The sequence below is a fragment of the Oncorhynchus nerka genome, linkage group LG22 (assembly GCF_034236695.1).
Source record: "Oncorhynchus nerka isolate Pitt River linkage group LG22, Oner_Uvic_2.0, whole genome shotgun sequence".
Lineage (NCBI taxonomy): Eukaryota > Metazoa > Chordata > Actinopteri > Salmoniformes > Salmonidae > Oncorhynchus > Oncorhynchus nerka.
In genome coordinates, this window is record NC_088417.1 from 32,368,831 (window position 1) to 32,393,089 (window position 24,259).

General features: G+C 45.1%; 1 protein-coding gene across 1 annotated transcript in view; it reads left to right on the top strand.

The window, feature by feature from the left end:
* The window catches only part of svila (supervillin a), a 64,996-nt gene extending 42,775 nt beyond the window's left edge, over nt 1–22,221 (top strand). The window contains 26 exon segments of the mRNA XM_065007130.1: nt 86–218; nt 2,390–2,440; nt 3,114–3,191; nt 4,755–4,920; nt 5,373–5,468; nt 6,491–6,577; nt 6,818–7,001; nt 7,128–7,300; nt 9,219–9,374; nt 10,704–10,840; nt 12,270–12,417; nt 12,691–12,836; nt 13,105–13,280; nt 13,870–14,020; nt 14,277–14,479; nt 16,110–16,192; nt 16,953–17,107; nt 17,202–17,307; nt 17,883–18,090; nt 18,394–18,527; nt 18,717–18,872; nt 19,022–19,165; nt 19,415–19,536; nt 19,788–19,943; nt 20,316–20,336; nt 20,718–22,221. Coding sequence (XP_064863202.1) covers nt 86–218; nt 2,390–2,440; nt 3,114–3,191; nt 4,755–4,920; nt 5,373–5,468; nt 6,491–6,577; nt 6,818–7,001; nt 7,128–7,300; nt 9,219–9,374; nt 10,704–10,840; nt 12,270–12,417; nt 12,691–12,836; nt 13,105–13,280; nt 13,870–14,020; nt 14,277–14,479; nt 16,110–16,192; nt 16,953–17,107; nt 17,202–17,307; nt 17,883–18,090; nt 18,394–18,527; nt 18,717–18,872; nt 19,022–19,165; nt 19,415–19,536; nt 19,788–19,943; nt 20,316–20,336; nt 20,718–20,804 — 3,457 coding nt within the window. The 3' untranslated portion in view covers nt 20,805–22,221.
* The last annotated feature ends 2,038 nt before the right edge of the window (nt 22,222–24,259 follow it).

Here is a 24,259-nt window from a genome sequence, read left to right on the forward strand (position 1 = left end):
TATTGGCATGACGTAACAATGTACATATTGCCAAAGCTTACTACGGAGATGTACAATATTTCCATGCTGTGTCTCTCTCTCTCAGGCTGGCCCTATTGAAGAAGAGTGGCGAGGAGGACTGGAGGAACAGGATTAATAAGAAGCAAGATGTGGTGAAGGTGGCCGTGTCAGAATGCCACGCTCAGCTATGGGAGGTGGAGCAGAGCTTCAAGAAGAAGGTAACCTGACTACTACTGTATATGCTGTCCTTTATCTACACTTCCAGTCAGACAGCTATAACCTCTGCTATAGACTTTACACAAACACATGCTTAGCCTTTTGACTGACACTGATGCCATTTAAAAACAAGTCAAACAGGCTGGTTTTCAGACATCAAATTACAATTTGTTGCCTACTTTTCTAATCAAGTAAATCCAAAAGGGCTTATTGTAAAAACACTTGTCTAAATAAATGAATCCTATGTCCAGAGTTTGTTGCTTCCTTCCCTCATCGCCTTCAGACACCTTTTCATTTGTATCAATGAACCATAAATAAAGTGTAATGACGAGTTCAGTATGAACTGGTTGTAAATGGATATTGAGTCACTGCTGTGGGTGTCTCTAAACAGAGGTGTTGTGTATGTTGTCATCTATAGTGTGTGTGTGTGTCTGTCCTTTCACTTATAATGCATGCTACTTATGACACTTATAAGCTTCCCGAGGCAATTCGTTGTACCAGAATTGCCTTTCATATCTTCAACTGCACTTACACTCAAATATGATAGTCATTGGTGATTACTCAGGTATAGTATATGTACTACTCTATTAACACCTAAGTTGTCTGAGTTGCTAGGTCACCGTGTGTATTCTGAAAAGACATTGTACCGTTGTTTCCAAGTGAATGTAGTACTTAGAAGACCAGATTTCTATATGTAAGGTTGGCATAGTTTCCCTAAATCAGGTTTTCTAGCCAAGAGAACTTCCTGTGCAAATATCAGGAAATGTATTCAGGAAATGTGCTTTCTAGTTCTGCACATTTATGACTCGAATTCTGTCATTTTGAACCTTTCGTTTGTCTACCGTTTTCTTTCAAACCTTCATGCGTGTCTCGTCTTTAGCCTTTCTGTAATCAGTGCATGTTCTATATAACTTCTCCTACTCTGTCTATTTGTCTTTATGTTTTGCATGTCTTTTTTTCCCATCTAAAATAAACCTTTATTTCAATCTCTGCATGCGCACTGTAGTTATGTTATGCGAGTGTTTTTTAAAGGGTGGGGGTTGGTGATTTTTCCACATACCTCTCTTTTTTTTGTTGAACTATTCACAACCTTATCTGTCCCCTTTCCGTCCGTGCAAGCAGACAAACCATGTTCCATGTTTTGGCTCACCAATCCATGTTTTCTCAGCTTTTGTCGTAACACGAGTGGTTTATTGACGATAACCGAATGAAAATATTTCCCGGTTTTCCACATGCGATGACACCAAACCAGAAAAAAATGCACACTGCTCTTGTCAAATCATTACGCCCTTAAAGGATGTTTAAAAAAAATACAAAATAATCATATTTATGAAACCAAAAGAAGGTTTTTAATGCCTGCGTCCGTATCCATGAAGTATCTCAAAGTAGAAGTGTTGATGTAGGATCAGTTTTCCCTTTTAAATCACAATGAATAAGATTACATGGACGGGGGGGGGGGGGCTGATCCTAGATCAGATCGCTTACTCTGAGATGCTGAATTGGTTACACACCCTGGTCTTTTACCTCTGTAGATTAAATGAAGAACACCGACGAAACTAAATGTATAAAGTTGAGACCAAAGCATAGTAGTGAAACGAGTAGTGAATCAACTAAAACAGACCAGGCTTAGGGCTTCAAAGGAAATCGAGAGGAAGGATGGATGTTTTTGTTTTTCGCTCTTTTTAAAAACATTTTTTGTAATGGTTTTATCCTCCCGTTCAGCCTGGCCAGTGAGCTCAAGACCACCTCCCTTCCGAGATCAAAGGAGATGTACTGTAGCCTACAGTACAGTAGGAATGGGAGAGATTGGGGAGAAACAACCCCTTTTATGAGATTATAATCTGGCATGTCAATGGTCTGTGCCTATTAAGAGTTTGAGCTACACTGAGTCACTGCTTTAAAACGCTTAAAAGTACAGCTAAGAAAAGCAACATCAGGGACTGAAAGTGTGGGGGGGAGAAAGAGTGTTGATCCTACAAACTTTGTTTGAATGACACCTGCTGGAATATAGTGTGCGTTTCAAATTCAACCTCTCCGTAATCCAAAGATCAGTGACGGTTTTAGGAGGGTGAGGGAGAGCGGTTGACGTTCTGGGTCAGCCATGCGGATGACAACCTAGTCTACCGAAAAGAACACTTGTCCTTTTTCTTTTCTCCCTGCTGTGTTTCTATAGGAGGAAGGGATGATGATGATCGATGAGTTGGCTGTGTCTGATCAGCTCTGGGTAAGACCGGTGTGTTGGGTTCCCCACGAACACACACCCTGGCGTTGTTATACACTACTAGTGGTGCTTTTACGGGTGAAGGGTTGCAACGTTCCGGTAACTTCTCAAAGTTTTCTCTGAAATCCCGGTTGGAGGATTCCTGGGTTTCCTGCTTATTCCCGCCTGAATCCGGGACTCTTCCAACTGGGATTCCTTGAAACCCTGGGAATTTGGGGAAATATACCCAATCAGTTTTTCTATTTAATACCGTGGTGTGAGTGGCCTGCTCTAATTCAGTCCTGCCGCTCATCAGGTGTCTCATTAACTGTGGTTGATGCTGTAGCTTCGAGTCTCAAGGCTGTCTCATCGTGTGTGTGTGTGTGTGTGTGTGTGTGTGTGTGTGAAGTGGTGATTTGATGCTGAAACCCGTATTCCCTGTCCATACAGCCATTAAACCCAAATGTATAAACTGTGTGACATTGAATGTGTTGGATGAAGGTGTGTGTGCAAGCTATGACGGCGATTCCCATTTTTACAAACCACTGTCAAATTACACATCTGTAAAACACAAGGTTGGAGGTATCACTGTTTTTTTTTTTTTTCCCATCTACTGTTTATTCCCCTCTGTCGTTGATTATGTCCTTTCTGTCCATCTGTGGGAACCTGTCTGTCTTCCCTGTCCCTCCCTCAATAGGAGCCGGTCTTTTCCACCCCTTTCTCTCCTCCTCCTGATCTCCCTGACGGGGATCTAAGTGTCGATCAGTACAGCCAGGTGAGACCATGCATCCGGTGTGATGGCCTTCATACTGTACCTGCTTGCATAGCCAACCTAGCTCCCTGCTGGTCTGAGCAGTTGTTGTTCTTTTAAGCTGTTAAAGCCTCTATGCAGATAGTGTTAGTTTGCGATAACGTGCTTATTACCAAGTATCTATGCCAAAGATCATGATGCATCTGTAGGCATACAGGATCTTACCATGGTGAGCTCATCTACTTTATGAAGGCATGTTCACTATATCCACTGTTTACTCTCCCAGAAAATGCCTCTGTCTGTTTTCTGTTCCAACTCTCCTGTTAAATCCGCTACCCTGGAGTTCTAGGACTGTCCTAGAGTTGCTAGCCATGCGTCTGGAGGCGTTGTAGTGATGTTGACGCGTCATGGTGATGGCGAGATGAAATGTCACACCTTTTGGCGCGGCTTCTGGCTAGCCCTTTTAATTTTTTTTAGGCTGCATCCTCTGCCCTCCACTCTTTCCTCTCATTTCACCCACTCTTCTTTCCTTCCTCTGTTCTTCCTTTCCTCCTCCCATCACCCATCTTCCCGGTCACATGAAGGCTACCAGCCCCCCATGTCGAGCATCTTCAGCCCCCCCACGTCCACAGTGACCAGTCCCTCTATGGCTAGGGATGAGAGGCACCCCTGGAGACGGAAGGTGACACATTCACCCACTCCAGTAGTCACAGTCTGCGTCCCAAATGGCAACCTTATTCCCTATGTAGTGCACTGCTTTTGACCAGAGTGAGGGGCCATGGTTAAAAGTAGTGCATTATGTAGGGAATAGGGTGTTATTTGTGACACACACACACACTCGCAGGTAGACCTGCGGTCATACGCAAAGGACTGCTGTGCACGGTCACACATACAGTAGGTGTAGTGTATGGACAGATACAGAACTTGGATGTTGGCTACAGAATATTGGTGTCTAGGGGACCCTTGTTTGAGGATGTATGTATGTGTATACTTATGGTAAATGATCTTTTTGCCTATGTTAGCATTTGTGTGGTTGAAAAACTATTCTAACAGGTGAAAATGTGTGTGTGCTCGACATGCCTGTGACGCTTTGTGTTGTGCTGGTCGTGACGTCTTCCAACTCCCATGCTTCTGTGGTGATTGGGTTCTCCTACAGTAGATGAACAGTCAATGAGTATTGTGCATTCATGTCGTCCATCCACCATCTACATTCTCTCACTTCTCTCTGTCAAACCGGTCCATTCATGTTTTCTAAAGGTTAGTCTGCGAGAGTAGACACCAGGCATTTATTTGAATGCGGAGGCATGCGAGTATGTCGGCCACTCTGAGCCAAGGGCGTTGTTTGATGTTGTTCAGTGGTTTGCTACAGTTAGTGGAATGGAGATCTAGTAGTTAGTAATATCTGTGGGGGTTGTGGTGTAGTACCATCTTCAAAGTTCGGAACATTTCACCTCACTGAATGGCACCCTATTCCCTTTATAGTGCACTATTTTAGACCAGGGTCCATCAATAGTAGTGCACAATAGGGAGCCATTTGGGACACAACCCGTGCTTCACATCCCCCTAACCTTGTGTGTGTTCTCCTAGCAGAGGATGGGAGGAGGAGAGGAGACCCAGAGCCGCCGTATAGACATGTCTATCCAGGAGAGGAAACAGCTGATCGTGGACCGAGAGGAAGCCTGGAAGTCCAAGGGCCTTGGGGCTGCCAACGACTCCACGCAGTTCACTGTGGCCGCACGCATGGTCAAGAAAGGTCAGGGGTCATCTAATGCTGTATGATACACCCCCCCCCGCGGCAAAACACGTGCGTGCATATACGATCACGCATCCGCAGAGCTGGGGTTTGTGTAGCCAGTAGATAGAAAGTGGTCTACGGTGTCAATTCCCACTTCTGTTACACCCATTCCATATAATCCTGCCGTTCCTTTTTTCACTCAGGCAGTTGTAAAACACATTTCACTGCACCTATCCGGTGTTAATGCTGCATGACCATTTAAATGTGTAATTTTCTTATTTTTTTTCACTCGTGCAGGAAGTTCTTTAATGGACCCCCTATAATCCAATTAGCAGTATGACCTACATTAGGTGCGGTACCCGTCAGACAGACAGACGTGTTTCCTGTCCCCAGTCACTCCCTTATTTACTCCGTCTCATCTGTTGTTTCACGTAGTGGAACATCCCATTTATAGTATGTGTCTGTTTCAGGTCTGGCTTCTCCTTCAGCTCTCATCAACAGCCCTGTCATGTCTCTCCTCTCCAAACCCAAGAACTCCACTCCTGTCATCTCCAAGCCTCTAGAAGGTCAGTAGCCCAATTTGGCTGTGTGCACTCATTCACTTGCACTGATTCATTTAAAAGCATGGGATTGGTGAAGATGGATAGTTTGGCATGTTTATTAAGACCAGTCCAAGCATTTTAAACGCTTGAGGAGGACTGAACGAGTTCACAGTGAGAAGGGGATATACATCATAATTCTGCAAGAACCTCTCTCTCCTCTCTGCTGTGTCTCTCTTTCTCCGTCGCGTGAGGCCTCACCTTATTCATTTACTAGGCCCTAGTCATGACATGGAGGGTCTGAGTCACCTTGCTGTGTGGGGTAAGCGGTTGTGACTGGGTTGTGTCCTTAACTGTCGTTAGTCACATGCCGTCCCAATGTAAACACCATGAACGAAATCTGTAGGAGACTTGTTTATCCCATCCTTGTTATTGAAAAGTCAATAGCACTTAACTTTTTATCCCATCACTACAAAACTACTGTATGTACCAATTAACTTAGGACTGACCTACAAAACGTAATCCATTTTTCCCGATGTTGACAGCTGGCTATAATCAGTCATCTTTGATTTTCCTTTTATGAGAAATCAAGGAAATATCTGAACCTGAAGGCGTTTTCAAAATGATTTTGCTGTTGTGCTGCCTTCGTTGTATGCATGGTGCGTCTTCTAAACGGCGCGTGTAATCACTATAGCCACAGTAATTATTGGTGTGACTGATCGTTGTAATTCTGTCTGGCAACCAATGTCAAATGGAATGTATAAACCCTGGGATAGTATTTGGTTGTCCTCACTGACTAAAATCCATTTATGCATGAGAGAGTTCAACTTCATTGCAATCAACACACACTTCCAGGTTGACACATTTCTGGGGCATGTGATTGACATTTTTCTATGGATGGATCTCTTCTAAATTCATTTAAATGCACACTCTGGTCAAAGGATGTGCACTATATAGGGACTAGGGGTGCCATTTGGGACAGTGACTAAGTGTAGACGTCTGTCACTCGCCATTCAGAGTAATTGCTGTACTATTATGTTGCTTTGCAGAGATCGAGGCAAAACCGGACATGAACTTGGAGTCAGACCGGAAGTTGGATAAGCTGGAGTCTTTCCTGGGCAGGTTGAACAGTAAAGGTCAGTGTTTTGTTCTAGTATACGTGCCCCTCCCCCTTGACCCTAACCTTGTGGTGATTGCTGGTCTGTAAGGTGGAAGCAATATGGAGGAAGCTCCACCTCTACACTGCTCATACCTATCCAGACCCTTCAGATCTGCAAACGTGAGAGTTAGGGCCAAGGGGGGAGAAGCACGAATTTGCACTGACTGTCTCTCTTTTGAGGCCTGAGATAACCCGTCTTCTGTGTTGTCCCCGTCAGTGGGCGGCCTGCGGGAGTCCACCATCACGGTGACGGAGAAGACGGTCAAAGAGGTCATGAACTTGGATGATGAGATGTTTGATAAGTTCTACCGCCAAGTGGCTGAGATGCCCCTGAACATGAACAGCAAGGTGGACATCAACGATGACTTTGACGACATTTTCGGTGGTACACAGATGCCCAAGTAAGCACGCCCGTGCACGCTCACACACACACACACACAGTGCAGAGGTCAGGGTTTAGTCAACACTGTAAAAACCCGGCACCTGCTTCCTGTTGAACTCTGACCTCTCTCCTTTCCCCTCCCTAGGCTGACCTCCGCCATGGTGCAGCACAAGCGGTCCGTGCGTCCTGTGCGCAACGTCCAGTCGTCCAGGAACCCACTGAAGATGCTGGCGGCCAGAGACGACATCAGACAAGAGTACACGGAGCAGAGACTCAACATCGGCCTGCTGGAGAGCAAGAGGATGAAGGAGGAGAAGAGTGAGTCAACAACCCGTAGCCTAGGTCATGCTAGTGGTTCTGGAATGAGGGCAGGGTTGGCAAGAGGTTCAGCTGTCTGTGAAGATGAGGGGGAAAAAAGAAGCCTGGCGTTTCGGTTGTAAATGAAGTTAAATCCAGGCTATGCAGAGGTGGCTTGTGGACTTTGTAGTGCTATGGGAGGCTGTTCTACAACATGCGTGACTGGCACGCACGTTATCACAACAGCACTATGGGAAAGTGTTCTCCTTTACCTCCCACGACAGCCAGCTCTCCAGAGCACACTTTCAATGTCTATATTCCTAACTGCTCCCGAAACTACACTGCTTGAACTGATTCAAATCAGGCCTTGTAGTTCTGTCCTATAAATAAGTTCAACACAATGAATCCTAGGATGGCAGACGTAAAAGCTGTAAAAGGGGACCTGCATTTAAACGCATTGGTTGCATCCCAAGTGGCACCCTATTCCCTCCGGAGTGCACTACTTTTGACCAGGGCCCATAGACATTTGGTACGCAGCCTTGCCTCGGTACGCAGCCTTGTTTCCTGGTATTGTTCAAAGCGATCCTCAAAAGTCGACTGTTGTTTTTCTACCATTGTGAGTAGGGTAACTTCTGCAGCGGGCTGTGTCGGGGATAACAGCGTCACTAAAGCTACAAACTGAAAGACTCGTTACTCGCAACTTCCTCTTCCCATCTCTTAGGAGAATAATAAAAACACGCCATGAGACCGGGGGCCCTGAAAGGTTCTGGGGTTTGTTCTAATAACGTTAGGAACACTCTTCTATTTCAGGGTCGAGAGTATTGTGTTGCCTTTAATCTCATTACATTTTAGTATTTATAAAGTCTTCAGCTGTATTGTGTGTGTGTGTGTTTGTGTGTGTGTGCAGTTGGTCTCGGTGTGTAATGTACAATATGTGTGTTTATAAGTCTACTGTGTATATGATGCATCTATATATCTCCTACTCGGTCTCTCTGTATTCCAGTGAATAAGAACTCTGGTTTCTCAGAGGTGGCACTGTGTGTGTGTGTTACACTGTGTACAAAACATTAGGAACATCTTCCTAAGTTTGAGCTGCAACTGCTTTTGCACTCAGAACAGCTTCAATTCGTCAGGGCATGCTGGCCTGTGTTCACTCCAATGCTTCCCACAGTTAGATGTCTAGATGTCCTTTGGGTGGTAGACCATTCTTGATACACCGGGGAGACTGTTGAGCGTGGAAAAACCCGGCAGCGTTGCTGTTCTTGATACACTCAAACCGGTGCGCCTGGTACCCACTGCCATACCCGTTCAAAGGAACTTCAATGTTTTGCCTCCTGAATGGCACACATACACAGTTCATGTCTCAATCCTTCTTTAACCTGTCCCCTCCCCTTCATCTGCACTGGTTGACACCAATAAGGGACCATAGCTTTAACCTGTCCCCTCCCCTTCATCTGCACTGGTTGACACCAATAAGGGATCATAGCTTTAACCTGTCCCCCTCCTTCATCTGCACTGGTTGACACCAATAAGGGACCATAGCTTTAACCTGTCCCCTCCCCTTCATCTGCACTGGTTGACACCAATAAGGGATCATAGCTTTAACCTGTCCCCTCCCCTTCATCTGCACTGGTTGACACCAATAAGGGACCATAGCTTTAACCTGTCCCCTCCCCTTCATCTGCACTGGTTGACACCAATAAGGGATCATAGCTTTAACCTGTCCCCTCCCCTTCATCTGCACTGGTTGACATCAATAAGGGATCATAGCTTTAACCTGTCCCCTCCCCTTAATCTGCACTGGTTGACATCAATAAGGGATCATAGCTTTCACCTGGCCAGTCTTTGTCATGTAAAGAGCTGTTCATAATGTTTTGTACACTCAGTGTATGTCTTCTGTGTATAACTCCTCTAACCGACGGGTCCATCTCTGTTCCAGTGTGTAAGAACAGTGGATTTTCTGAGGTGGCTCTGGCTGGGCTGGCCAGTAAAGAGAATTTTAGCAGCGTTAACCTGCGGAGCATCAACATCTCCGAGCAGATGTCCAACAACAGCGCCGTGCCCTACAAGAAACTCATGCTCATGCAGGTCAAAGGTGAGACGGACAGATGACCTCTCTCCTCACTCTGGGATCAGTCATGATAAGAAACCCAGGGAAAGAATGTGGTTGGCTGCACACACACACACCCCCCTCTGAAAAGAGATGATTAGATGGTGACATGAATGCTGCTTTCACCTTTTAACCACCCACCACCATCTGCTAGTAGTTCTTAGGAGAGACGTGCATATCAACAATGCTAAACGGAACAGTGTAATAGGCTAAGCGCTAAGCTGGAATCCCAAATACATTGTGCATAACAGTCCCTCTGACAGTATTTCACAACAAGCGCTTCCAATAGTACACTCATTTATCTGCAGCATACTGATGATGGTTTACCTTCACAAAGAAGGAAGGCAGCGCGTTCTCTCACCGCACTGTCACATTAAGGAGACCAATTTCTTGGGTTGTGTCTCAAATCGCTCCCTATTCCCTATGTAGTGCACTACTTTTGACTAGTGCACTATGTAGGAAGTAGGGTGCCGTTTTGGGATGCCGGGTGGCCTAGATTAGACCCGATAGTGAGAGCAGCCTCCTGGAATAGACCGACGAGGAAAGACCTCCGTCTTCCGTGAATCGCGGGTGAGACACACTGTAGCCTGTAACGAGCATGCTAAGGCTAACCATCCAGAACAGTAAGCAACAAAACATTCCCAATATAGTGCACTACTTTTCATCAGAGCCCAATGGGCCCTGGTTAAAAGTAGCCCATTGTGTAGGGAATTGGTTGTGCTTCCTTTGTCTGACTGCGGCACGCTAATCGTCTAAATTAGCTTATTATTTTGTTCTGGCAGTTTTTTAGTCTGGGGAAGGAAGAAACGGTTGTGTGTATTGTGCCTATTTGCTGCTTATTGCACGTGGGTCAGGCATACAGTATCTGTCCCAACAAGGCATACAGTATCTGTCCCAACATATCTGTCCCAACAAGGCATACAGTATCTGTCCCAACAGTAACCCATTTCCTAGTGCTGCCGAGGTCCACAGAGGAAAATAGCCTAATTGGCATTTCTACCCAAAGCCACGAAGGATGCTCTTCCAGGGAGTCCTTTCCTTTTCAGAGGATATTTTAAAAACAGACAGTGTTTGTTGTAGTTAGTTATTTGGGTTCCTTTAGGCCTCCACACCACGTCCATGCATGCAGCTGTGGTGCTTAATCATGTTACCCAGGTCACCTTTCTCTACCCCATGGCAAACAAAATCCAATAAACAGTTATGGACACAGTCTTCATGTATAAAGTAGTGTATTCTTAACTGCCTCTTCCATTCAAAATCAAAACAACCACTAATATACCATATCTATCCGTGTCCGTCTGTTATATTAACCAGGCCGACGGCACGTCCAGACCAGACTAGTGGAGCCCAGAGCGTCCTCTCTGAACAGCGGGGATTGCTTTCTGCTCATCACTCCTCATCACTGCTTTGTCTGGACTGGAGAGTTCGCCAATGTCATCGAGAAGGCTAAGGCAAGTCTGTTGATCTTGTTGCTGTGTTCAGCAGCTATACGTATCACAAACGCATCAAATACACTCACATTGTCATAGGTTACACGTAATTGTAAGCAGTGCTGTCCACACAGTGTTAGCGTTGTGTAGGGTATGCTCAGATGAACGCATGTAACCCTGTCAGTGGGTTTTAAAGGTCTGTAAATATTAGGCGTGTGCTGCTTCAAGTCACGTGCAGGAAGTAAACCCGGCCTTGGGAGGAAGTAGCGTTGGCGTAGCAACACAGGAAGTGGTGTGTGTGAGGGGAGAACAGCTGCCGTAACAGGAAGCCTCTCACTGAGACACAAACGCAGACCTACAGCCATTGTTTCAAACAGACTCTTAGCTCTGATTGGCCAGAAAGAAAACTGACCTGATTCTGAAATTCTCTCTCAAAAAAAAAAGATAATTCAGACTATAAAAACCCAATGGGGGTTTGTTCACAACACTTGCGTATGAGGTTTATCTCAGGATATGCTTTTTAAGATGACATCTTTTCACCTCACTCTTAATAGATCAAGTCCTTGTGCGGCAGGGATTTAAAAAATAATAATTATATATTTTTTAAACAAATGATTTTGTAGCATTATTTGAGCTTAAAAATGACATTTAATTTTCAAAATATGATTAATTTATATGCCTGGAAATGCCCTTGTCCGGAGAAAAATATTCAAATTTCAAACTCTACCAATAAGTAATGGGATATTAACTGAAAAATAATCATTTGTAGTTTCTTGCATTATCCCTCTGACTTTAAATAATATTTCTCCCAAAACTGTGATTCCTAAAAGATGTATCCTGAGATGAGTCTAAAATCCTAAATGAATCAGGAATGCAAAGGGTCAGCTATACCATAAGGACCCCTTGTTCATGTCCTCATTACATGTAGTCCAACAAGACCACTGATGGTCTGGAAAGTTCTCTACTTTTGATAGATTTAAACAAACGATATTGGAATCGCCATGGTCACAACCGTGATCTGTCAACTCGATCTGCCTGATAGAATATGCATTTCGGTTGAAATATCAAATATGTTTCATTTTAATTAAGTTTTAGAGTCAAATCAACTAAGGAATAACTCTATTGCTACTGCGTATACCACTCCGTCAGTGCTGAAAGATCTGATTAGAGTGCTTATGTTTTTAGTGGGGATTTTCAAATGAACAATTTTCTGTATTTTAGAGGTAAAAATGTATTTGAGTATCTCCGTCATTAATATTCTGAAATATTTTCATTCCTGTTCTGCGACATATGCTTAAACTGTCAAAATATATATTTCAAATGTAAATATTAAGACAAATATTTGTGGGGAAAAAATAATCATTGAGCTACTAAATATGTAGCACAATGAATTGCACTTGATTTGGGCCGAGAATGAACCATTTGCTTCGTTTCTGTCTTGCCTTCTCAGGCTGCTGAGTTGGCCCAGTTCGTTCAGACCAAGAGAGATCTGGGTTGCCGTGCCAACTATGTAGAGCTGATCGAGGAGGGCATCAACACACACAGCTATGCTGCCAAGGAGTTTTGGAAGATTCTGGGCGGACAGGCCAGCTACCAGTGTAAGGATGAAGTAGTTAATGGGTTATAACTGTGGAATTAACATTTTACCTACCAGCTACCAGTATACGGCAAACTGTCAGTTAGTTTGGAAAACATATTTCAATCAGTCATGTTTTGGGGTCCCTTCTTTTTGCTTGATACATTCATGGCTATGTAAGTTTATTTTATTTTGTGTTATGGGTCCCCTCAACTGAAATGTTACCCAGAAATGGTTCCCAGTTATTCCTTGAAAGCATCATCAGTTTTTAACACTTCCTGTGTCCTTCCTGTAGCCGCGGGGACGCCAGACGAGGATGAGCTGTATGAGAGCGCCATCGTAGAAACCAACTGCATCTACCGCCTAGTGGATGACAAACTGGTCCCCGATGACGATTTCTGGGGGAAGGTTCCCCGATGCACTCTGCTCAGCCCCAAACAGGTTAGACATTACTTCTACTACTAACATTGTTTGGTATGAGGATATAGATTTTCATTCTGATTGGATTCCAATCAAGTGAAGACCGAGATGGAAAAAGAAACCTGGTTGATCAGACTGCTGTATCTCCTAAGTCAAGATTTAGACAGTGACAGGTACACTACTCTGACCTGGTGAGTTCCTCACTTACAAATGCCCATTTTGAGCTGAAAGTGAAAGTACATCATTGTACTGGTGCTGACTGCTCCTCTCTGTGACCCCTGGCCTGCAGGTGTTGGTGTTGGACTTTGGCAGTGAGGTGTATGTCTGGCACGGTAAGGAGGTGACTCTGGCCCAGAGGAAAGTAGCCTTCCAGCTGGCTAAACACCTGTGGAACGGAACCTTCGACTACACCTGCTGTGACATCAACCCCCTGGACCCTGGAGAGTGCAACTCACTCATACCCAGGTACTGGTACACACATTCTGTCTCTCTCTCTCTCACACACACACACACACACACACACACACACACACACACACACACACATTAAGCCAAACCGTACAGTGAGCTAGCCGATTCACATACACAGTATTGACAATAAATCCCGATATGTAGGTTGCACTTACTGTAATGTAACCCATTTCTACATGTATGGTTGAGTGTGATTCCACGACCCTGTGAGGGTTAGGCTTTTACTTGAGTTGCGAGGTAACTTCAAACCGTCCGTATTAAAACCGCTCCGGTTAGCGCAGGTGGGCCATCTCCCATAACGCCATGTACCTCCCTACTATGGAGAGCCTAGCTATGTATTCCACTACAGTATGTGTAAACAACTCGAAGGCCAGGCTCAGCAGAACACAAGCCGTACATGGGCAGGATGTCATCACTCCTCTCTACTCTAAACAACCTGCCTCTATGCCCATGGACAGTTTTTTTTTGTAGGTGTCTTTAATAACAGACTTGCCAGATGGTCATTGCAAACAATTTTAAACTGACCTGCCTTGTAAAATATAATATAAAAGGCTCCAAACCTCTCTTCCTCTGCGGTGTGCAGGAAAGGCCAGGGTCGTCCGGACTGGGCTGTATTTGGGAGGTTGACACAACACAATGAGACCACCCTATTCAAGGAGAAGTTCCTGGACTGGACAGACTCCAAGAAGAAAGGCACAACCAAAAACGGCCACGAACACCTCAACGAACACAAGGTACAGCGCCAAATAGTTTTTAAAAAAGTTTTGTTTTTTTGTTCATCTCCTCTTCAGTGTTTATCCTGCAGCTTCTCAAGAATTCCTTATAAGACTTGCCAAATGATACACTATTAGACAACAGGGAACAAAACCTCACTCTGTTCTAACACCCCATTCCCCATCTCCCCCTCTACTCCCTCTCCTCCACCACACACACATCTCACCGTCCCGATGGCTTCCTCAACCCGTTTTGTCGCTTTCCCCTCCCTTCCAGGAGCAACCGAGCTCGGAACAGAATACGACGCGGTCCTACGATGCGTCCTTGATGCTGCCGTTACTCCAGACGCCGGTGCGCACGGTGCTGGATGGGGTGGACGTGGGTCGGGGCTACGGCCCTGTGGCGGGGGACGACCGCAGGCACTTTGAAATCAGCACCACTGCCGTGGACGTATGGCACATCCTGGAGTTCGATTACAGGTGGGTGGGTGTGTAGCACCCTATACAAATGGCACCCTATTCCCTACATAGTGCACTACTTATGACCTGGACCTATAGGGACTGTATAGGGAATACAAATCCATTTGGGATGCATAATATGTGTGTGTCGTGGTGGGGTTGTGATACACTGAAATGTGTATTTTTCGTGTATTTGTATTTATTCTGGACCCCCATTATCTGCTGCCAAAGCAGCAGCTTCCTGGGTCCAGCAAATTGAAGGCCGTTTATACAATTTAAAAAGATATTACCATACAGTCACAGATTTCCAAACACACTGTGTGCCCTCAGGCCCCTACTCCACCACTACCACATATTTACAGTACTAAATCCATGTGTTTGTCTAATGCGTATGTTATCGTGTGTTTGTATGCATGTGTCTGTGCCAATGTTTGTTGCTTCACAGTCCCCTCTGTTCCATAAGGTGTTTTTTTTCCCGATCTAATTTTACTGCTTGCATCAGTTACTTGATGTGGAATAGAGTTCCATGTAGTCATGCCTCTATGTAGTACTGTGTGCCTCCCACAGTCTGTTCTGGACTTGGGGACTGTGAAGAAACCTCTTGTGGCATGTCTTATGCATGGGTGTCCGAGCTGTGTGCCAGTTGTTTAGACAGACAGCTCGGTGCATTCAACCGCTCATAAATACAAGTAGGGATGAAGTCAATCTCTCCTCCACTTTCAGCCAGGAGAGATTGACATGCAAATTATTAATATTAGCTCTCTGTGTACATCCAAGGGCCAGCCGTTCTGAGCCAATTGCAATTTTCCTAAGTTATTTTTTGTGGCACCTGACGACACTACTGAACAGTAGTCCAGGTGCAACAAAACTAGGCCCTGTAGGACCTGCCTTGTTGATAATGTTGTTAAGAAGGCAGAGCATCGCTTTATTATAGACAGACTTCTCCCCATCTTAGCTACTACTGCGTTAATATGTTTTGACCATGACTGTTTACAATCTAGGGTTACTACAAGCAGTTTAGTCATCTCAACTTGCTCAATTTCCACATTATTTATTACAAATTTTAGTTAAGGTTTAGTGAGTGTTTTTGTTCCAAATACAATTTTTAGTTGTAGAAATATTTAGGACTAACTTATTCCTTGCCACCCACTCTGAAACTGCAGCTCTTTGTTGAGTGTTGCAGTAATTTCAGTCGCTGTAGTAGATGACATGTATAATGTTGAGTCATCCTCATACATAGACACTCTGGCTTTACTTAGTCAGTGGCATGTCGTTAGTAAAAATTGAGAAAAGCAAGGGGCCTAAACAGCTGCCCTGGGGAATTCCTGATTTTAGCTGGTTTATATTTGAGAGGCTTCCATTAAAGAACACCCTCGGTGTTCTGTTAAGACAAGTAGCTCTTTATCCACATTATAGCAGGGGGTGTAAAGCCATGACATATGTTTTTCCAGCAGCATACTATGATCAATAATGTCAAAAGCTGCACTGAAGTCTAACAAGACAGCCCCCGCAATCTTTTTATCATCAATTTCTCTCAGCCAATCAGTCATTTGTGTAAGTGCTGTGCTTGTTGAGTGTCCTTCCCTATAAGCATGCTGAAATTCTGTTGTCAATTTGTTTACTGTGAAATAAAGTTTATTCTATCCTATAGCCGGCTGCCCAAGCAGAGTATCGGACAGTTCCATGAGGAAGACACTTACGTGGTGAAATGGAAGTACATGGTGAGCACCGCAGGTTAGTTTCGAGCCACCGTTGAGCGACATCGCAACACTGTCACACACCATAGAGCATGCTCTCTTTTGCTGTTGTCCCTCTTTCCATCGTGCTTATTCCCTCTCTGATGACACACCTAAAGCAGTGCAGGTAGGGATTTTACGTTATTTAGCAGAGGGACATATCCTCCTTGATTTTAAACACCCGTCTTCTCCATGTGAAGACCATGTAAAGAGAGCCCCCATCACCCTTCCTCCCTGCTTCTCTTCCACCCCCCCACCCTACGTTAGGGTAATAATGAACCATTAACTATACTCAGTCACCGACTGTGCTGTTCCAAAGCCCCGCTCGCTGTAGGAATCCATGTTCTTTCAGACTTCAAACAAACAGTCCATTAATGTCATTTCTAGTAGGACAGAAGGGGAGATGAGAAGCTGAGATGAGTTCTACTGGTTAGCAGCAGTACCGCTACTTTTCTTCTGCACAGAGTGTCTATGTATGGGCTGCAGAAGAGGATAGCTGACTACAGCAATGGGGTATAACATTTCCGTACATAGGACACCGACACAAGCAGACAGACTGGAAATACTGCCAAAACTCCCTGCTTTTGTTTTTTACTCTTTTTTTTTTTTTTTTTTTCAAAACCCCGTCATTTATTGGTTTGACAGAAGTGTCACAGCTGTTTTATAGGGTCCTCCCTGGTGTTTATTCATGATGTGAGAAGTTGTTCATTGGCGTTTTGTGAATCTGTGTGTGTGTGTCTCTGTCTGTCTGACCTTAGTTGGGAAGAGACATAATCCGGACGCGGTGAGGAGTGCAGGAGCTGGGAAGGAGAAGTGTTCCTATTTCTTCTGGCAGGGACGGAATTCTACCGTCAACGAGAAGGGAACGTCCGCTCTGATGACTGTCGAACTGGACGAGGAGAGAGGAGCACAGGTGTGTGTGTGTGTGTGTGTGTGTGTGTGTGTGTGTGTGTGTGTGTGTGTGTGTGTGTGTGTACGCGCGTAACCACTCTCCTCTGCTCCTACAGGTCCAGGTGCAGCAGGGGAAAGAGCCTCCATGTTTCCTGCAGTGCTTTAATGGAGGGATGGTGGTCCATGCAGGGAAGAGAGAAGAGGAGGAGGAGAACTCTCAGAGTAAGCTGCACTGTCCATACTTATTACGTACAGATCTGCTATCATTTAATCCCTCGGTTGTCGCAGGATTTTCCTGCGGCGCTGGGAAATGCTAATTGGAGTGTAATTCAATTGATTTAAAAAGGCTTCTAAAGTTTGTAATTTCCCCTTTAAAATCGCTGACTTGATTTGCCTTAACGAAGTACGTGTCAAAACCCCTGCAAAAAAATGTCCATTCAATATAATCCACATCATTAACATTTTCTGTTATAATCCTGCTGTGATGAGCAGGGTCAAATTAAGATGGTAAATTTGCCATCCACTTTCTCACCATCCTTACCTCTCCTTCTCATCAATACTATCCTCCTTCCTCCTGTCATCATCCAACTCTTTTCTTCTTTCGCTCTCTGTGTGTGTGTGTGTGTGTGATGACATGTTTGAAAGAGTATGTTGGGTGTGGAACACCAATGGATCCCATGAAAACATGTTTTTCTCCAAATGCATGATTTATGTCCCATTTGTTTCCTGCTGTTCTCTCATCCTAGAGAGAAATGTTATCTGTCTGGCCTGACCTCTAACCCCTCTTGCCCCATCAGATGACTGGCGCTTGTACTGTGTGCGCGGTGAGGTCCCTGTGGAGGGCCACCTGCTGGAGGTAGCGTGTCACTGCAGCAGCCTGCGCTCCCGCACCTCTATGGTACTGCTCAGTGTCTCCAAGGCAACCATGTACTTGTGGCACGGCTGCAAGGCTCAGCTCCACACCCGCGACGTGGGGAGCACCACCGCCAACAAGATCAAAGAGCAGTGAGCGGTGACACATTCATAACTAGATGCAGCAGGCATAAGAAGACGTGTTTATGTCCTAGATATTTTGCTGTCCAGTTGATTTTCGGGGTCAGGGCATCCCCTGCCAATGTGAGATGTTAAAGGGCTCAATATAAGGGCAGCTATTAGGGATCAGGAATGTTTCAAAGTGTATAGAATTGTATTATTGCTGATCAATTTGAGTAAGTTTCACAATGTTCTGTATGAGTCGGTGTTCAGAATGGTGTCAGAAGTGTTTCGATCGGTATGGTAGCAGTGGTCCATGTGCCTGTGTGTCTGCAGGTGTCCATTGGAAGCGGGGCTCCACAGCAGCAGCAAGGTGACCATCCATGAGTGTGACGAGGGGACGGAGCCTACGGGATTCTGGGAGGCTCTGGGGAGGAGAGATAGGAAGGCCTACGACTGCATGATACAAGGTTAGTGGGAATCGCGTATGACTTCATTCTGTTTACTCATAAATCTGTCTTCGATGTTGAATTCCAATGGAGTAATTGCAATGTACTCGTTTGGTAGTAGACTGTAATAATTTGACTGTATATTCTCTCATGGAAATAGCATTACTAGAATGGGAAAGTGTTGTGATTGGAGGAACTTTTGACCCCCAGATCCAGGGAAGTTCAACTTCACCCCTCGTCTCTACCAGCTGAGCAGCACGTCTGGAGAGTTCGTAGCTGTGGAGGTCTTCTACCCAGCCAGAGTAACAGAGGCGGTCAACTCACTGCCCTTCCTACAGGAGGACCTCTACAATGTCTCACAACCAGGTACCACACACACACACACACACACATAGGTAATGCATGACTAGAGACTGTACTGCTACAATTCACATAGGTTTGACCTCTGTCCGTGTGTGTACATCACCGCGTCACTTTCTGTAGTCCTGTTTTGACATCACTTCCTCTTCATGAAGGCCTGTTCCTGGTAGACAACCACCACGAGGTGTACCTGTGGCAGGGCTGGTGGCCCCAGGATGGCGAGAGCCCCGGCTCTGCCCGTATCCGCTGGGACGCGGACAGGAAGTGTGCCATGGAGACGGTGCTTCAGTACTGCACAGGTATTGGGCACTACAGCTGTCAGGTGGTAGTTAGTTACACTGCTTAATGGACACATTTTCAAAAAAACATAATGGAGAAAGGTGGACAAGATGCAGAAAGAAAGCAAATAAGCCCTTATAAGATAGTGTTACTGTTGGCTTAGTGGCTCTAGGCATGTCCTCTAGAGGGGGGAAATGTGGAATTGTTTTATTGATACTAACCATTACCGCCCCCCCCTCACACACACACACACACACACACACACACAGAGAAGAATGAGAAGAAGCCTCCCAAGTCCTATCTGATCCATGCGGGACTTGAACCTCTAACCTTCACCAACATGTTCCCCTGCTGGGAACACAGGGAGGACATCGCTGAGATCACTGAAAGGGTAGGTCACCTGGCTGTCGCCCATCCCATACCTATTGCACCCACCTTAAATAAACCTCAATGGCCATTAGAACTAGATTCTACATTGACACCAACTCCTCCTGTTGCTGACCAGGGGACAGCCCTATGTTTAGAACCTGGCAACCATCGGGGTACTGGCCTGCCTCGAGGCTACTGCCAACCCCAATGGGATTGATTTGGGAAGTGTGTGTACCGACCTTGACGTTCTATTCATATCGCTGTGTGTCCCAGGAGGCGGAGGTGTGTAACCAAATCATCCTGGTAGAGGACGTGTTGGCACGGCTGTGTAAGACCACCTACCCCCTGGCAGACCTGCTGGCGCGGCCCCTACCCGAGGGAGTGGACCCCTTACGCCTGGAGATCTACCTAGACAATGATGACTTTGAGGTGAGGCCACTCCCACCACCAACTCCCTGGAGAATTATGACGGCTCTCTCTCTAGGTGTGCCTTGGCTCCGTCATGTTATATGTCCACTTAGTCTGTGGTTCTGTGTAGTTTGCGGACAATAATGAAGCCTCTCCAATGTGTGCGTGACGATGGACCACAATGGAGCATTGTGCAATGGTAGTGAAGGGAAACTAGTCTGAAACGGACCTCTCTAAAATCCATAAAAGTCCAACTTTTTTTCAGTCTTTAACTTTGTCTATGTAAATGTGTCCTCCTTCCTCTCTCTCTCGCTCTCTATTATTATTATTATTATTATTATTATTATTATCATCATCATCATCATGTGTTTAACTCTTCACTTCACCTTCCAGGGTGTAGGGGCTTATGGGAAGGTGAGTTCTTTAAATTGAGAGCACAGCTGGCCCCAGACACGTACACAGCATCCTCACTTTGACTGATGGACTAGATCACCCATAATCCTGTGTGTTGCTTTCTGTCTCACCTCCCTCCTCACTGTGTGTGTGGATCAACACAATCTCTCACTCTGAACCACTCTTGCATGGTTTGGTCGGTTTCCACTCGCAATGTAATAGCTGTGTGGATTTTCAATACAGGAAGCTGCTGGAGTGATGAACTGGATCACTGATCATGGTGTGGCCTATGAATGATGGATTTGTTTTCTTTTGCAGCTCACACATTGAAGTGATCTCGCATAGGAGTTGTTATGGTGGTTGGTAGATTTCGTCTTTATTGTGTGCTCACAATGTTCGCAGAAAGGTCTGGAGATGTCAAGGGATGAGTACGAGCTGTTGCCAGGCTGGAAGCAGGTGAATGTGAAGAAAGCAAAAGGATTGTTTTAGTACGTTGGACAGAACGCTTGACCACCGGACAGCAGCATCATCATCATCAGCAAGCGATGGTCGGTTGCTGAGGTGCATCGTTGGCCTGAATTGGAACGAGGACCCGCCACTGAGAACTCTTTAGGTTGACCAAGAACGCCTTCACTTCTGGACTGGAGAGAGCTCGGAAACAGGCTCTTCTGAGTACCCTTCTCTACGATGGAGGGAGGGAGGAAGGGGGAGAGATGCAGTGGGTGGAGGGAGTGAAAGATCAGCGAAGGTGTGCAAGCCTCTTGTATTCTTGTCTTTTTCTTTAATTTGTATTGTTGGTTCCCATTGTTGATTTGTATTATAAATGGAGATAGTTCAGAGGTGTGTGTGTGTGTGTGTGGAGAGTCTTGAGTGGATGTTTATGTAATGTCAGCACCCGGCTTGTTAAATCTACAGTGTGTGTGTGACCATGCCTTTACAGTATCAACCATACAGGGTCTGTCAGTTGTTCTGGGAGCAGGAAAGCCACTCTGCTCGACACACTCCAAACAGACTCTTTCTGTAAGCGCTTTCTTTCGTGTGTTTGTCTTTCCAAAAATAATTTATATTTATATTGACATATATAATAGGAATAAAAAGCCTTTCGAGTATTCAGTCGGTGAGCTAAGAAATTAAATAAATGTTTGTGTTATTCATGTTGAGGTTGTCATATGTGAAGTAGTAGGACAGTAATGCTCCTTCCGCCCAGAGACTGTACATGTCGCCATTTTATTGAAGAAATCCTGTATCTAGTGCATTCTGTTGTATCTGTTGTTTGTTGCTATGAGGATGTCCTGCATCGGTCAGGTGCTCAGATTGATGAAAAGTGTTATATTTAACAGGCATGAATTGACAGAAATAAAAAGAGAAAGGCAGAAGGATCTTTATATTTGAATTCAACAATGTATAGTGCCTTGCTTTGATGTACACTTTATATACAGGAAGACGGTAGTCTGTGTTATAAAGATTCCCTTTGTGATATAAAGTATATTGGCGAAATAAACACTTAAAGTAAATCTGAGTTGTTTCGCCTCTTTATCACCTGAAATGGGACATTTTGTCTAAATGGATGTCCCAAAATGGTAACTGTTTCCCTTTCATAATGCACTGCTTTTGAGTAGAGAACCTTATGGGCCCTGGTCAAAAGTAGTGCACAAAATAGGGTACCATTTGGGGGGGGGGGGACAGATACACATGCTTCCATACAGTGCCTAAACCCTGAAAATTACATGCAGCAGCAAACTGGTAAGTCCGGTCCGTTGTTCTCTCAGATAAAATAACATGTGTATGTTTATGCGTGTGTATATCCAGTACCTGTATGATATGTATACTGAAGAAAAATATAAACACAACTTGTAAAGTGTTGGTTCCATGTTTCATGAGCTGAAATAAAATATCTCAAATGTTCCATTTGCACAAAAAGCTTATTTCGCTCAAATGTTGTGCACAAATGTGTTTACATCTCTGTTAGTGAGCATTTCTCATTTTACCAAGATAATCCATCCACCTGACAGGTGTGGCATATCAAGAAGCTGATTAAACCGCATGATCATTACAAAGGTGAACTTGTGCTGGGGACGAAAGGACACTCTAAAAATGTGCCGTTTTGTCACGCAACACAATGCCACAGATGTCTCAAGTTTTGAAGGAGTGTGCAATTGGCATGTTGACTGCAGGAATGTCCAACAGAGCTGTTGCCAGATCATTTAATGCTCCCTACTAGAAGCAGCCTCCAACAAAGTTTTAGAGAATTTGGCAGTACATCCAATCGGTCTCACAACTGCAGGCCACGTGTAACCACGCCAACCCAGGACCTTCCACATCTGGCTTCTTCAACTGCGGGATCATCTGAGGCCAGCCACCCGGACAGCTGATGGAACTGGAGTATTTCTGTCTGTAATAAAGTCTTTTTGTGGTGCAAAACTCATTTTGATTGGCTAAGCCTGGCTCCCCAGTGGGTGGGCCTATGCCCTCCCACACCAAACCAATGACTGCTACCCTGCCCAGTCATGTGAAATCCATAGATTAGGGCCTAAATATTTTATTTCAATTGACTGATTTCCTTATATGAACTGTAACTCAGTCAAATATTTGGAATTGGTGCATGTTGTTTCTGTTCTGTATATGTTGATATGCTTTATTTAAGGGTATGTTGCACATTTCCTCCATCAGAGGGCGCTGAAAGACTTAAGTTCTGTTCCTGTCACCTCTACAATGGAGAGTGTGTTACTGAAACCCCCCCAGATGGATCCATGGGTTGCTGTTGAGTCAGGGTGCTGAAAATGTGGCGCTTTTTGTCGTGATCAGTTTGCTCGCCCATGTAACTAATGATGTTACTGAGTAAAATGCGGTCTGAGGAGTACACCCTCAATTACCTACTGTGAAGTTGAGGTTCTGTATTAAATATTATTATTCCAGACTACATACACTACATGACCAAAAGTACCAGCTTGTCGAACATCTCATTACAAAATCATGGTCATGGAGATGCTCCCCCCTTTGCTGGTATAACAGCCTCCACTCTTCTGGGAAGGCTTTTCATTAATGTTGGAACGTTGCTGCGGGTTCTTGATTCCATTCAGCCACGAGCATTAGTGAGGTCGGACACTGATGATGGGCGATTAAGCCTGGCTTGCAGTCGGAGTTCCAATTCATCCCAAAGGTGTTTGATGGGGTAGGGGTCAGGGCTCTGTGCAGGCCAGTCAAGTTCTTCCACACCGATCTCGACAAACCATTTCTGCATGGACCTCTTTCTGCACGGGGATGTTGTCATGCTGAAACAGGAACGGGCCTTCCCCAAACTGTTGCCACAAAGTTGGAAGCACAGAATTGTCTAGAATGTCATTGTATGCTGTTGCGATAAGATTTCCCTTCACTGGAACTCAGGGGCCCAGCCCGAACCATATAAAACAGCCTCAGACCATTATTCCTCCTCCACCAAACTGTGTTGTTGGCACTATGCATTGGGGAAGGTAGATTCTCTTGGCAAATTCCAAACCCGTTGGACTGCCAGATGGTGAAGCGTGATTCATCACTCCAGAGAAAGCGTTTCCACTGCTCGAGAGTCCAATGGCGGTAAGCTTTACACCACTCCAGCCGATGCTTGGCATTGCGCATGGTGATTTTAGGCTTGTGTGAGGCTGCTCGACCATGGAAACCCATTTCATGAAGCTCCCGAACAACAGTTATTGTGCTGACGTTGCTTCCAGAGTGAGTTTGGAACTCTGTAGTGAGAGTTGCAACCGAGGACATTTTTAAGCGGTCCCGTTCTGTGAGCTTGTGTAGCCTACCACTCCTAGACATTTCCACTTCACAATAACAGCACTTTCAGCTGATCGGGGCAGCTCTAGCAGAGCAGAAATTTAGAGAACTAACTTGTTGGAAAGGCCATTCTACTGCCAATGTTTGTCTATGGAGATTGCATTGCTTTGTGCTCGATTTTACAC